Below are 16,064 nucleotides of genomic sequence, written 5' to 3' on the forward strand. Positions count from 1 at the left end.
ATGGAGCAAGTTTAAAGCTCTAGTCCTTGCTTTAACTGGAACCAGCAAATGGGAATTGTTGACCATTGTGACAGAGTATAGTCAGTGTTTTTGGCACTGGGGTAGTTGTCAACCTGTTATAAGTCATTTTATGATTAACCTGGTTTATATTTAGCAGACTCCATAATCTGTGTAGGTAAACATAATAAAAGTTTTGGACCTTTGCCTTATTAGAGGCATTCTAGTTCTTTTTACCCGGATCTAAACAGCAAGCTACTATGGGTTTTTGGAAACCCTGTGGGTTTCACCACCTCATTCAGAGCTCCCCCCCACATCCCCCACTTCTTTCTATTTTCTTCCTCCCTCCCTCCCTCCCTCCCTCCCTCCTACCTCCCTCCCCTAACTCACTCCCTTCCCTTCCTCCTTCCTTCCTTCCTTCCTTCCTTCCTTCCTTCCTTCCTTCCTTCTTCCTTCCTTCCTTCCCTCCCTCCCTCCCTCCCTCCCTCCTCCCTCCCTCCTCCCTTCCCTCCTACTTTCTTTCTTTCTTTCTTTCTTTCTTTCTTTCTTTCTTTCTTTCTTTCTTTCTTTCTTTCTTTCTTTCTTTCTTTCTTCTTTCTTTCTTTCTTTCTTCTTTCTTTCTTTTTTAATAGTGTCAAAGTTTAATCCAGTACGTTTTACAAGTAGTTCTTTGTCTGCCTTCAAAAGGCCATTTTGGTAGATGAAGTGCCGTGGTTTGCCCTCATTGCAATAAATCAGAAGGTGATCTGGCTGATGTGATTCCTTGGGCTGTGCTTAGCCAAAGGCCTGGGCTGAGATCTGGGCTAGCAAGGGTCTAAAAAGAAAAGCAATGATTGATATACCGTTTTATTTCATGCTGACTTTTCCTTAATCTCTGGACAGTCCACAAGATAGATATGTAGTGGGCACACATGGAACTACATGATGCTCTTATTAAATATTCTTTATGTCAATGTGTTCTCTCTTGCAGCTGGCTGAAGAGCTGCAGAACAAGCCATTAAATAGTGAGATCAGAGAGCTGTTGAAACTACTGTCAAAACCCAATGTGAAGGTGAGGACATGCGATGAATATCTTCCAAAGGTCACCTCAGATGAATTTTACTCTGAGCTTCAATTTTCAAGTAAATTCATTTTTAATAAGTGCATAGTATTTTAATAGACTAAATCTCATTAAGGAAAAAGAGGTGAGCTTTTAATGATAACGTTGTGACAAATTATAAGATACATTAATTGGGAAGCTCTGAAGGTAGCTTCAAGGTTATTTTCCTTTTTAATGAAGTTATGAGTACAGAATACAGAACCTATTAGTGATTTGGTATATGTTCATTTTACTAGTTAATGATATTGCAATATATTTTACAATTATATATTTTCCTGGATCAGTTTAACATTCCTCTTCTTCCTCCTCCCCCCTCCCCCCCGCCTTTGTCCACCTGTATCCTGTCCTTCTACCAACTATTTTATAAAGTAGAGCAGCTTTCAGTGTAAATACAACTATAATATTGGTAATATTTTAATTCTTTCTGGCATTTTTCTCCCATGCTTGTCACTTATTTTCCCTCTAACTGTGATTAGTTAATATAAGGCATTTTAAAAATTTCCTACTAATTTTACAGTCCAAAATGCACTAAATCCCAAAAGTGCTATATACTCACTTGACTCTACTACAATTGTAAATAAAATATTGTTCATGAGTCAAAATTACATATAGGTTGCATAATATCCTATCTAATAAAGAAGTAATATGTTAATTGACCCTCATGCCATTGAAAAGATGGCTGCACTCATAGCCAATAAGGAAAGAATGTGCAATTGCTGCCCCACCCTCAAATATGGCAGTACCACAGCCAATAAGGTGGGACTATACTAATTGACTGTCACATCCTCAAAGATGGTGGCACCCTCAGCCAATAAGGAGGGAATATGCTAATTGACTGCCACACATCCAAGATGATGTTATCCAGTCCCCTCAACCCCACTTTCCAGCCCAAGGCACAGAAAAGCCTCAGATGTAGGCTGCCCAGTCACCCAGGGCCAGCTTGAGGTGCAGGCAATTCTTGGATGGTGGCTGCCCAGCTACACAAGGCTGCCCAAGGCTCAGGTAACCAGGGCTTGCGCTGACAGCAGTGACAGCAGCAGAAGTGTGAAAGGGTGTCGCCTTCCCCTGATCACTGGGTTGCCTCCTGCCCTTGAAGGCTCCTGGACTGTGATAGGGGGCAGGCCAAGCTGAGGGACCCCCTCCAGTGCATGAATTTTCATGCACTGGGCCTCTAGTATATAATATAAATGATTAGTTATGGTGATTTCTGATAAGCTTATATAGAGTGTTGAATGAAAATATCTTCCTTAATACAAAAACCAGTTTCTACCTTCCTTGAAAAATCTCCATTGGAACTGTGCTATATGTGTCTTAAATTGATATTCAAAAAAATAAAGATAGAGGAGTGTCAAGATGATGATGTAGCTAAATGCTATACTCATCTCCTCCATCAAAATTACAACTAAAATACAGAACAACCATCATTCAGAACCGCCTGAAATCAGGTTGAATGGAAGTCCTACAACTGGAGAAATAAAGAAGAAGCCACATTGAGACTGGTAGGAGGAGCAGAGGCATGTAATGGGCTACTCTGACACCATGTGTAGCATTTTTTAATCAGGCAGGATATCTGGGCTACAGAGGCCTCCTATGAGGAGCAAGTAGTTTCAGCCCCACTCTAGACCCCTCAGCCTAGGGTTCCAGTGCTGGAAAGAGAAGTCTTGGTAACTTTGGGCTATAAAAACCAACAGGAATTGTGGCTGGGTGACAGGGAGGCTAATGGAGATCCAGGCAGTTCCTCTTAAAGGGTCCACACAGACTTACTAGGAGGTTCTCACTGTGAGCTCCAGTGCTGGAGTAGCAGCTTGAAAGGACCCAGCAAAATATGGAGAGGAACTAAATTGTCTGGCATCTGAGCAAGAGCTGTGGAGCAGCTGCTTTGGAGATAATAAACTCCTCTAGCCTTTTTTTTTGTCTGGGAAGCTCTTTATTTCACTATTTATTTTGAATTATAGCGTGGCTGGATAGAGTAGTCTTGGTTTCAGATCCTTGCCTTTGATTAGCTTGAAAATTTCAGGCAATCTCTTCTGGTCTATAGTGTTTCTGTTAAGAAATCAGCTGACAGCCTTATGTGAGCACCTTTGAAGGTAACTAGTTGCTTTTCTCTCATTGCCTGTAAGTTTCTCTATCTTTCATTTTTGGCATTTAAATTATTATATATTTTTATATGAGTCTTATTGTATTCTTCTTGCTTGGGACTCTGTGCTTCTGGAACTTGTGTGACTTTTCCCTTCACCAGGATATGGAAATTGTTTGTGATTATTTCTTCAAACAGGTTCTCTATTCCTTGGTCACTTTCTTCCCCTTTTGGCATTACTTTGATGTGAATGTTGTTATGTTTCTTGTAGTCCCTGTTTCCTTAAATTTTTTTCTTAATAATTTTTTTTTTCTTTTTGGTTCTCTGGTTGGCTGATTATTTTTCTAACCTGTTTTGTAATTTGCTGATTTTATTCCTGCATTTTTCTAATTTTCTTTTTATTTCTTCCAGTGAATTCTTTATTTCTGTTATGTCATTCTTTATTTTTGACTGTTTTTTTTTTTAAATAATTTCTGTGTTACTTTTCATGCTGTTGAGCATTCTTATAATCATTACACCGAACTTTATGTTTAATAAATTGCTTATCTTTACTTTATTTAGCTCTTCTTCTGGAGGGTTCTATTTTTCTTTCATTTGAGCCTTCTTTGTCTCCTCTTTTTGGCTCCATTTTAATGCTTGTTTCTATTTATTGTTATGTTTCCCAGTTCTGGTGGGCTGGCCTTCTGTAGTGGGACTCCATAGTGCAGTCCTCTTGGTATTCTGAGATGACTGGGTGCTCTGGTAATGTCCCTTGTATAGATTATTGGGGCTCTCCTATTATAATTTGATCCTGATTCCTGTTGTCCCTTCTGTGGGTACGCTTGATCCTCATGTATGAGGCTCAATCCCAACCACCTTGTGTCAGCTGTTATACAGGTTCTGACATAATAAGACAAGACAAAAAAGGACAAAACTGAAAATAGCATACACACACACACACACACACACACACACAATAAAACTAATCACAAGAACCAAAACACCACCAACAACAAGAAAACATAAGAAAAGAGAAGAGGAGGAAAGGAATATAAAAAAGAATACTATATAGAGAAACCAAGATGGTGGCCTAGGTAAGCATCTAAGCTGCCGCTTCTCACAACAATTTCGAAACAACAACTAAAAGACAGAATGGACATTATCCAAAACCACAGGAAAGCTGGCTGACTGGGAAATCTACAACTAGAAAGAAGGAGAGAGGCTCAGGGATCAGGAAGCCGCAAAGCACTGAGGTGGGGAGATGCTTGTGCAGAGAGGAAGGACGGCTGAGTGCCTGGCTGGCAGGAGGGGAAAAGAAGCCTCCGACTGCACTGAACCCCAACCCTGGATGAAACCACATAGACCCAGGCTCATATGGGTGGAGTCTGGACTGTAGAGAAAGGCATCCGGAGACTCAGAGACTGGGAGACTTGGGGGAGTCTGGAGCCACAGCAGGCAGGATCTAGAGGTGCTCCTACTTGTGCAAGTGAGTGCACGCAGAGAGGTCTAACTGCGGATGTTGCCACGGCCTCTCCACAGAAGGAGTCAGAAGCTTCAGACTGCACTGAATCATAGTTCCTACTGCACTGGGATTAAAAATATTATACAGAGACCCAACCCAGTTCTGGGCGAGCCCCTGGGGCACCCATGCTCTTACAAGGGGAATCTGGACTGTCTGGCGGAAACTCAGGGGACCTTGGAAGGCAGAGATCTGAGGTGTGCCCACAAGGGCAGGGCTTGATGGGAAGCCAAGACTGTCAGCTCAGCCCTGAGGCTTCCCCATCCAAGCTGAGCACAGAGGCTGTTGCAATTTTGCAAGTCTGATCCTATAAGACTGTCTCCAATATAGAAGGTATCTTGGCATAGACATAGCTGATACATCCAATTGGCCTGGAGGTCAGTTTCTCCCAGTGATACCAACAATCAAGACTTAACTACAACAAGGCTGTACACACAGTCCACAAGAGGAGAACCAAGAGGGTCTACCTCAGGTAATTGGGGAGGCTGACCCATTGGGCCATATAGGACACCAAGCACACAAAGCCACCCTACCAACTCAGGGAAGCAGCAAAAATTCTGAGACAAGGAAATAAATCACAAACGAAAGAAATGGAGAACAAAAGACTGGATATAAAGTTCAAAACCACACTTATAATGTTTTTCAAGAATTTTCTAGAAAAGGCTGATAAATTTAATGATACCCTTGAGGATATGAAAAAGGACCAACTAGAAATTAAACATACACTGACTGAAATAAAAAATATTATACAGAGATAACCCAACAGCAGACTAGAGGAACACAAGAACCAAGTCAAAGATTTGGAATACAAGGAAGCAAAGGACACTCCTTTGGAGAAGCAAGAAGAGAAGAGAATCCAGAAAGTTTAAGGTAGTGTAAGGAGCCTCTGGGACAACTTCAAGCATACCAACATCAGAATTATGGGGGTGCCAGAATAAGAGAGAGTTCAAGATACTGAAAACCTATTTGAAGAAATAATGTCAGAAAACTTACCCCACCTGGTGAAAGAAATATACTTACAAGTCCAGGAAGTGCACAGAACCCTAAACAAAAGAAATCCAAAGAGGACCACACCAAGACACATCATAATTAAAATGCCAAGGGGAAAAGACAAAGAGAGAATCTTAGAAGCAGCAAGTGAAAAACAGTTAGTTACCTATAAGGGACTCACATGATATTAGCTGATTTTTCAAAAGAAACTATGCAGGCCAGAGGAGAGTGGAAGAAATACTCAAAGTGATGAATAAGGAGGACCTACAACCAAAATTACTCTACCCAGCAAAGTTATCATTCAGAATTGAAGGTCAGATAAAGAGCTTCACAGATAAGAAAAAGCTAAAGGAATTCACCACCACCAAACCAGTATTATATGAAATGCTGAAAGGTATTCTTTAAGAAGAGGAAGAAGAAGAAAAAAGTAAAGATAAAAATTATGATAAATATATATCAACAAGTGAATCTAAAAAATCAAGTGAATTAAAAATCTGAGTAACAGAATAAAATGGTGAAGTAACTGAATCAGGGGCAAAGAAAGGGAGTGGATTCATAATTATCAGGGGAAAGGGGTGTAGATGGTGCAGGAAGAGATTGTATTAAAATCATACACCTATGGATGAAGATAATGTGGGGGAGGTAAGGGCAGAGGGTGGGGTGGGAACTGGGTGGAAGGGATCTATAGGGGGGAAAAGAAGAAACAATTGTAATAATCTGAGCAATAAAGATTTATTAAATTTTTAAAAAAGGAATACTATAATACAATAGACCAAAAGAATTAGAGCAAGAAGAAGGAAATGAAAAGAGAATGTGAACATAAAGAAGGTAGAGGAAAGAAAGGAGAAAAAAAAAATAAGTCTAGAAGAGAAGATAAAAATATGTATATGTGAAATAATAATTTCAAAAGGCAATAATACTGAATAATGTGAACTAGGAAGGAAAAAAAGAAAAGGAAATAAAATTTTAAAAAAGCAAAGGAAAAGAATAAATGGAGAAGAAGAGAAAGAAATAGGGATGTAAGAGGGGGAAAAAAGGCATAAACAAAATGGAATCTAAATAATTTAGATTATATTCAAAGTAATAGTATAAAATTAAAAAGAACAGCAGAACAAAAAGTGGAGTTTGGCTCTGCAGTTTTTGCTGCCTACTGTGCATTCACCCTTTGGATCTGCTGTTTGTGAGGCTTGCTGGGTTTTGCTGGGTAGTCGTCCGACCCATTGGTGTGTCAGTCACAGGCCTCTAGGTAGGTTTTTCAATGTCAGTTACTATCCCTTTCTGTTTTGTTTGTTTGTTTTGGTATCCTGCTACATTGCCAAATTTATGTATTAAATCTAGTGGGGGCCGGGACCGGTTTGGCTCAATGGATAGAGCGTTGGCTTGGGGACTGAAGGGTCCCGGGTTCGATTCCGGTCAAGGGCATGTACCTTGGTTGCGGGCATATCCCCAGTAGGGGGTGTGCAAGAGGCAGCTGATCAATGACTCTCTCATCGATGGTTCTAACTCTCTATCTCTCTCCCTTCCTCTCTGTATAAAATCAACAAAATATATTTTTTTTAAAATAAATCTAGTGGGGTTTTTTGGTGGAGTATTTAAGGATTTTTCTATGTACAATATCATGTCATCTGCAAATAATGAAAGTTTTACTTCCTCTTTTCCAATTTGGATGCCTTTTATTATTATTTTTTTTTGTCTGATCATAGCGGCTAGCACTTTCTGTACTATATTGAATATGAATGGTGAAAGCAGACATCCCTATCTTGTTCCTGTTTTCAGGGAAAATGATTTTAGTTTTTTCCAGTTGAGTATGATGTTCGCTGTATGTTTGTTATATACATGGCCTTTATTATGTTGAGGTATGATCCTTCTCTTCCCACTTTGTTGAGAGATTTTATTAAAAACAGGTGTTAGATTTTGTCCAGTGTTTTTTCTATATCTATTGTATGATCATGTAATTTATGTCTTTTCAATTTGTTTATGTGATATATCACCATTTATCGATTTGGGAATATTGTACCAGCCTTGCATTCCCTAGAATAAATCCCACATAATCATGGTGTATGATCTTTTTAATATCTTGCTGGATCTGATTTTCTAATATTTTTTTTGAGAATTTTAGCATCTATATTCATCACGGATATTGGCCTGTAATTCTCTTTCTTTGTAGTGTCTTTATCTGGTTTTGGAATTAGGATGAGACTGTCTTTATAAAAAAGAGCTTGGATTAAAAATCCTTCCTCTTGGGTTTTTTTGAATAGCTTGAGTAGTATAGGTGTTAGTTCTTTGAATGTTTGGTAAAATTCCCCTGTGAAGCCATCTGGATCAGGCTTTTGTTTGCTGGGAGTTTTTAAATTACTGCTCCTATTTCCTTAGTTGTTATTGGCCTATTCAAGTTTTCTGATTCAGGTGTGGGAGATTGTATTTTTCTAGTTATTTGTCCATTTCATACAACACAAATTGTTCGCCTTCCTAGCTTTTGGCTACCAGTCTGATATGTGGCAGGTCAGAGCCCTGAGTAGTCTGGTATGTGGATCCTCTGTATTCCAGAGATTGGGTTTCCAATGGGACTCTCCCCTTGAATGTCCTTGCTCTGAGTTGCTTTCCCTTCCCCATGCATCTTCATTCTATGGGGTATCCAGGGCTTGGCTGGGGTAGTTTAGTGTGAAGTGATATCATCTCTAGAACATGGTGTTATTATTTAAGAAGTCAGGGGAAATTTGGTAGAGTTTTTAAAGACAATAAATAAAATAAGGAAATTTGTTGTGATTTTTTAGCTTCCAAAACATTCATTTGCAAGAAATTAATCATTGAGCATACAGAAAGGATGAGATTTCATTAAGTCTGCTAAAGGGAAAAGTTAAGCTTTTTTCTGGAGGAATAAATTAGTTTTACTCACCTTATGATAGGGCACTTAATTCTGTGGACCTGATTGATAAATAGAACATAGAGTTGACTTCAGGGGGTCAAAGGCATTGAGAGCTAATGGGCCTCCTGAGTGTTCAACTTCTTGCAGATTCACCTGAGGGACAGGTAAACCCATCTGTTGTGATTGGTGGTTGTGGCATATGGAAACACATTTTTTATTTAAGAATTGCCTTTTGAAAGGAAAATTTGTATATTGAATTTGTATACAACGTTACTAATAGAAATGTTGCTAAACAAAAATAATTGTAAAAAGCTACTAAAAATTAGAACTTGATATCTATAAACCTTAAAGGTATATTTTGGAAAAGAGACACGGGACTCAATCTAGAAAGCTAAGGAGGAAAAATACATAGCTGTTGTTCTTGTTCTTAATATTGCCTATAATATAATAATTACTTTATTTTAAAATATGTTCATTAGTTATCTTTATTATTTTTACTTTATATAAAATAGTTGCCATAGATACCAAGATGGTGGACATTTCTGATATTCATTTCTTTGTAGGGATTCATGGTCCCATCTGATGCCATTCTTCCTCTCTGAAAATATTCTGATTATATTTTTTTGAAATACAAATCTGTTGGTGATTAATTTTTTGAGATTTTGTATGGCTAAAAAGTCTTCAATATCCCTTCATTTCTAAAATATATTTTACTAGGTATAGAATTTTAGGTTGATAGTATTTTTCTTTGAGTATTTTAAAGATACTACTCCTACATTGTTACTGATGAGAAGGGTTGTCATTTAAATTTTTTTTTTAATATATAATGCATTTTTTGGTATGATAGTAAGATCTTCTCTTTATCAATGGTTTCAATCAATATGATGTTACTTTTATGTTTCTTTTGGTAGATACATTGATCTTCTTGAACATGTGGCTTTTTTTTGGGGGGGGGATATTTTCTGCCATATTCCCTCAAATATTTTTTAGTATCCTTCCTTTCTTTGTGTATATGTGCATATGTTAGGCCATTGAAATTGTCCTTCAGGTCAGTAATGTTCTTTTTATTATATTTTATCTTTGTTTTATTTTGGATAGTTATTTTTGGGGTCTGATAACACTAACATTTTTTAATATAAATTAATGGTTATTTCTTTTTTACTTTATGCCATTTCGGTTATGAAAGGTTTCATAGGAATCCCCTAATCTCAAATAGTGGAGCTATAATACACAGTTTATCAACCTTAGAACTATTCACATTTTGGGGCTGGATAATTATTTGTATGTTATTAAATGTTTAAAATTATACCTGGCCCCAGTGTACCAGATGTCACCAATTAGATTTTCTTTATACTTTTATGGATTTGGGGTTTTGTATTTGATTAAGCTCGCTCCCTGCCCCCCAGCATATGCAATCACCCCCCTACTGTCTGTGTCCATTGGTTATGCTTTATGCATGCACACAAGTTCTCTGGTTGATCTCTTACCCCATCCCTCCTATGCCTTACCTCTTAGGTTGGATGGTCTGTTTGATGCTTCTATGACTCTGGCTCTATTTTTCTTTATCAGTTTATGTTGTTCATTATATTGCACAAATGAGTGAGATCATGTGATATTTATCTTTCTCCAACTGGCTTATTTTCCTTAGCATAATGTTCTCTAGGCCCATCCATGATGTTTCAAATGGTAAGAGTTCTTTCTTTTTCACAGAAGCATAGTATTCCATTGTGTAGATGTACCATATTTTTTTTAATCCACTCATATGCTGATGGGCACTTCAGATGTTTCTAAATCTTAGCTATTGTAAATTGTGCTGCTATGAATATAGGGGTGAATATATTCTTTTCCAAGAACTCAGAAGTACCAATCAGATTAATTGTTTTTTTATCAACCTTTTACTTTGATAGGCTTTGCTCTCTGTGCATGACACTGTAGCTCAGAAGAAATATGATCCAGTATTGCCTCCTATGCCTGATGATATTGATGATGAGGAAGACTCGGTAAAAATAATTCGTCTGGTCAAAAATAGAGAACCCCTGGTAAGTTTTGGTCTTCTTGTGCACAGATAAGAGTAGATATCATGAAAAAGCTAAATCTGATGAGGACATTCCAAAAATTCCTTGGTTTAAAATACACTTCCTCTGTGTCCTAAAACTTTCAAGTAAATGGAACATTTATGTCTAAAGAATATATATGATTTAGAAAAATGAAATGACATTTTGTTGGTTATAAGTAGCAATAATTTTAAAATGTGAATTGTTGACATTTATAAAAGAAAGCATATGCACTAGTCACAGATGATTTGAGATTAAATGGTGCATAAGAATAATTGCTTATGGCTTTTTCTAGCCATATTTTTTTATTTGTTTTATTTATTTGTTTATTTTATTTATTTGTTTATTTTAATATTCTTATTTTATTTATTTGTTTATTTTAATATTTTTAAAAATTGATTTCAGAGAGAAAGGGTGAGGGAGAGATATATAGAAACATCACTACTGAGAGAGAATCATTGATCAGCTGCCTCCCACACGCCCCCTGCCTGGTATTAAGCCCACAATCCTGGCACGTGCCTTGACTGTGAATAGAACTGTGACCTCCTGGTTCATTAGTCAACTCTCAACCACTGAGCAACACAGGCCGGGTTAACAAAAGGTTTCGAATGGGAGATTATTTTGGTTTATCTAGCGGGCTCAATCTAGACACAAGCGTCCTAACTAAAGTGAAAGAAGGAGGCACGAAGGCCTGTGTCATAGAAGGAGATGTGATGATGGAAACAGGTTGGAGTGATGTGGCAATGAACCACAGAATGCTAGAAGCTTCCAGCAAATGGAACAAGCAAGGACTGGATTTTATCCTACATCCACCAAAGAAATGTAGCCCTGCTGACACATTGATTTTAGCCCCTTAGTACCCATTTTGGCCTTCCTACCTCCAAATTGTCAGGTAATAAATTTGTGTTGTTTAAGCCATTGAATCAGTGGTCCTTTGTTATAGCAGTAATAGAAAATAAATATGCAGTGTATTCATATATTTATAAAACTACAGTCAAAAGACAAATAAGTTAATTTTATTATGTAGCACTTGATTTTATTCTAATTAAGATATTTCTATTTTCTTAAAGCAAATAGCAGTTGATAATATAATAGTTGCTGAGTACTATTTTAAGTACTTTACATACATTATATTTAATTCACATGGTTGGTATGAGGATCATAGTTTTTCTTTTTATAAACCAGGAAACTAATATTCAGAGAAGTGAAGCAACCTACCCAATTATGACTACTAATGAGTGGTAGAACCAAGATCTAAACTTGGCTCTTTGTTTTTAAATACTAGTTAGCTTTTTCTTCTTGGTTTTTTTTTGTTTGTTTGTTTGTTTGTTTTTTAATACCTGAGAATATGTTTTAATTGATTTTTAGAGAAAGGGGAAGGAAAAGAAAAAGAGAAAAAATCGATATGAGGGAAACATTGATTGGTTGCCTCTCATAGGCACCCTGACCAGGGATCTGATATGTGATTTAGTTATATGCCCTGATGGGGAATCGAATCCAAAACATTTTGGTGTATGGGAGGACACTCCAACCAATTGAGCTACCCACCAGGCTCTAGTTTTATCTTCTATACGATATTGTGTCTTTGCACTTTTCCTTTTTGGTTCTTTTTTTCTCTTTTTTGTTTTTTGGGGGGTGTTTTTTTGTTTTGTTTAAGGATAGATAAATGCATTGGACATTCCTACTGAGAAAAATGTATGCGATAAGTTTGCATATTATATCAAGGGATTTATTGAGCCCCAGAATCTCATCCATGGATATCCTAGCACTCCCTATATTCCTAGTTAATATTATTTAATTTAGGTTGTACCTTCCTGCTTTTCATCTGTGATTATAGCTCTATGCTGATAACCTAAAAAGCTTGTGATTTTTATTATTGAGGTGATATATTTAGTAAGAATAGGTGACACTCATGTTGAATATAGAAAGAGCTGTCTCAGGGCCTAGCACCATAAAGTGACTAATTTTTAGTGGGTTCTGTGCATCTGTTAACTTAAATACCTTTTTATTTTGCTTTAAATTCAGCCCTTTAGGGAGATCATTGAAAGACTATCTTGAGAAGTTCAATAATTAATAATTCATTTGATTTGTCATAATTTCTTCAGGGACAGTAGTTTTGGTGAGCTAACATTTAAATATTCATCAGCAACATTTAAGTCCCATGCCTTCTGATAAAATAAGATCTTTAAAATGTTTATCAAAGAAATTCGGCATGTACTGCATTAAGATTTCACAAAAGGTTTGACTGGAGCTACTATGAATTAGTTTAAATTCAAAAACGTTGAATGACATATATAAAATAATCTAAAGCTGTGTTATCATAGTTTGTTACTAAACATTTATTTAGCTAATAAGCATGTAACAACTGAAATAATTTGACCTAACTTTGAGGTGGTGATTATTCATCTAATACCCTCTTCCATTACAGATTATATAATACAGTGTATATAAGATAGTAGCAAGAGTGACATGTTAGATTTAATAGGACTTGTGGATACAGAGGGCAAAAGGAGAGAGGAAGTCAACAGTAGCATTGGGGGTTTTTATTTAGGTGCCTAGAAGTATTATACATTACATTGGCAAGAATAAAAGAAGATGCATGGGAATATCAATGACAAATTCCCTTATGATTATACTGAGCCTATGAGCTATGCAGGTGCTAGCAAAAGGTTAGATATTTAGGAAAGGGAACCAGAGAAATTTCTTTAAAAATAATGTTGAATTGGTAAATTATTTAAAAACTGAATATTTATCTTTAGCATGAGAATGTTTTCCAGGTTTGTAATATTTGTGTATTTGGGGGACATTAAAGCATATCTCAAAATTATTCAGTTTCTTATTAGTATATTATGGTATAACTAGAGGCCCAGTGCACGAATTTGTGTACCAGTGGGGTCCCTTGGCCGGGCATGTGGGATTGGGCCAAAACCAGCTCTCTGACATTCCCTGAGGGGTCCCAGATTTCAAGAGGGCACAGGCCAGGCCAAGGGACCCCACCAGTGCACAATCAGGGCTGGGCAGGATCCGTGGGAGGGACCGTGAGAGGGCTTCAGGGCATGTTCAGCCTGGTTCACTCAGTCCCGATCAGCAGGATCCCAGCATCATGCTAACCTACCGGTCAGAGTATCGCCCCCTGGTGGTCAGTGCCCATCATAGCAACTGGTCGACCAATCTGCTGTCTTCCCCCTGGTGGTCAGTGCATGTCATGGCGACTGGTTGAACAGCTTTAGCATATCATTAACATGTTATGTTTTGATTGGTTGAATGGATGCCCAGACAAGTGGACACTTAGCATATTAGACTTTTATTATATAGGATTTGGCAAGTTTGTAATATATTTAATGGCATTTTTCTCTCTGCTTCCCCAAAAATGGGCAAGGAGAAAGAAGCCAAAGTTAAATACAATTTTTTCAAGTGTATGGTTAGGATATTTTGGCAAATGACTCAAGAGAAAAGGCCATATAATTTAGCAGTCAAGTGTTAGATTATCCATGTTAAGAATGTAATTTTGTTTATTTGACCCAGGTGTAATGTGGTAAAATGAATACCAAGCTTGCATTAGGTGACCTGAGTGTTATAGGGGGTCACTTATTTGCCATATATCCTTATAGCAGTGAGTTGTTTAACAACTCCATCTCAGCTTCCTTATCAGAAAGTATAACTCTTTTAGAGTGTTTTAATCATCAACTGAGATATAATGTATTTGAAATGCTTTTTATGTTCTTGTGCATTATGTGTTAGATAAATGGTCCATTGAATAATAAGGCTAGATGACAGCTGTTTAACCACAGCATGATTTTCCAGAAGGGGCAATGAACAAAGATCATATAGGCATTTGGCAATGAAAAGGGACAAGGGTGCTAATTCTAGGGGAGAGATGGATAAAAGAATTGAGAGAAGGGGAGAAAAACAACAATAAGGATATAAGACACAGAGCTATCCTCACTCCCTTGTGAGTTTGGAGGAGCTTATGTTTGTTGTATCCAGAGATTAATTTTTAGACAAGCTTAAGAAAATGAAATTCTATTAGTTGGTAGGTGGATTTCATCCTAAATTTTCAGTGTTTCTTGCATGGATTGTCTTCTTGGTTCTTTTAGAATAGTGGTTCTCAAACTCTGCTATTATAGGAATTACCTGAGATGCTTACTTAAAAATGCAGATTTATGGGCCTCTACCGTAAATGGCCTACATTAGTAGGTTTTGGGCAAGGCCTGGGAATCTAGATTTTAAAACGTGTCTCAGAGGGTTTTGATGCAAATATTTGGTATACCATCCTTTGAAAACCCCTACTTCAAAGGATTAACTTTAAATCAACAGTGCTACCAGCTTAAAAAGGTCTTATGATATTGGCAGTGTTACAGGAGATGAAATTTTTATTCAAGGAGATCATGATAGCCTAGTCCTCTTTGCATTTCTCTTTTATAAGCCATTATATAGTAATAGTAACAATTATCTAACCAGAAGTTAATTTCTCAATTTAACCTTAAGTTCTCTATACTCATATTTTGCCAAAATCACACCAAATAAATTATAAAAATAATTATATAAGAAAATACATAAGTTATAAAACATTAGATTAAATTTTAATTCATTTTGCATATGCAAATATGCCTTAGGACTTTTAAATTTTGTACAATATTATATGCAATTAGCTTTATTTTTATGCATCTTGCACTAAGAATACTTCAAAGAACTATGACATAGCAGTTTGGAAAGCAAAATGGAAACAAATATCTGCAGAAGTAAGATTGTAAAGAAGATAAGTCAAGTGCTAGCTAATGTCATGTAGAAGTGGGGAGATTATTCCTCAGGTTCATAGTTTACCATCCAAGGAAGGGAAGAATCAGCCAATAGCAAATGTATTATATTTTATAGTACATATCTATAACAAGGTAACCCTTAAATTTTTTTTTTTAACATATTTTATTGACTTTTTACAGAGGAAGAGAGAGGGATAGAGAGTTAGAAACATTGAGGATAGAGAAACATCAATCAGCTGCCTCCTGCCTACCTCCTACTGGGGATGTGCCCGCAACCAAGGTACATGCCCTTGATTGGAATTGAACCTGGGACCTTTCAGTCCACAGACCAACACTCTATCCACTGAGCCAAACCAGTTTCGGCTTCAGTGTTCTTTTTTATTTATATATTCTGGAAGTGATTCATACAACATCTGTATGCTAATGACTTCTGGGGCTATTTCTCTCTTCTAGACATTTATTCTAATGTTTAAATTTGTATGTCCACCTGTCTACTTGATCTCCATTAGATGTCTAATAGCCATCTCAGTCTTAACATGTTCCAAAGGATAATGGTCTTTGTCTTCAAATGTGTTCCATCCGTAGGGTTCCCCTCTCAGTTGATGACAATCCCATCTTTCCAGTTGCTCAGCCAAAAACCATAGAGTCTATCTTTTATACTCTTCCCCTCTTTCACTTGCCATTTCTAACCCATTGGGAAATCTTTTTGTCTCTACCAATAAT

At 37.0% G+C, this 16,064-nt stretch overlaps 1 protein-coding gene across 3 annotated transcripts in view; it reads left to right on the plus strand.

Annotated features, from left to right (window-relative positions):
* MPP7 (MAGUK p55 scaffold protein 7) overlaps positions 1–16,064 on the plus strand; it is a 229,872-nt gene that overhangs the window by 132,491 nt on the left and 81,317 nt on the right. For all 3 annotated transcript variants that reach the window (XM_036453195.2, XM_036453239.2, XM_045585883.1), the window contains 2 exons: positions 968–1,048; positions 10,435–10,566. In XM_036453195.2, the coding sequence (XP_036309088.1) occupies positions 968–1,048; positions 10,435–10,566 (213 nt within the window). The remainder of the gene's footprint in view (positions 1–967; positions 1,049–10,434; positions 10,567–16,064) is intronic.

The sequence above is a fragment of the Pipistrellus kuhlii genome, unplaced genomic scaffold (genome assembly GCF_014108245.1).
Source record: "Pipistrellus kuhlii isolate mPipKuh1 unplaced genomic scaffold, mPipKuh1.p scaffold_m20_p_1, whole genome shotgun sequence".
Taxonomy (NCBI): domain Eukaryota; kingdom Metazoa; phylum Chordata; class Mammalia; order Chiroptera; family Vespertilionidae; genus Pipistrellus; species Pipistrellus kuhlii.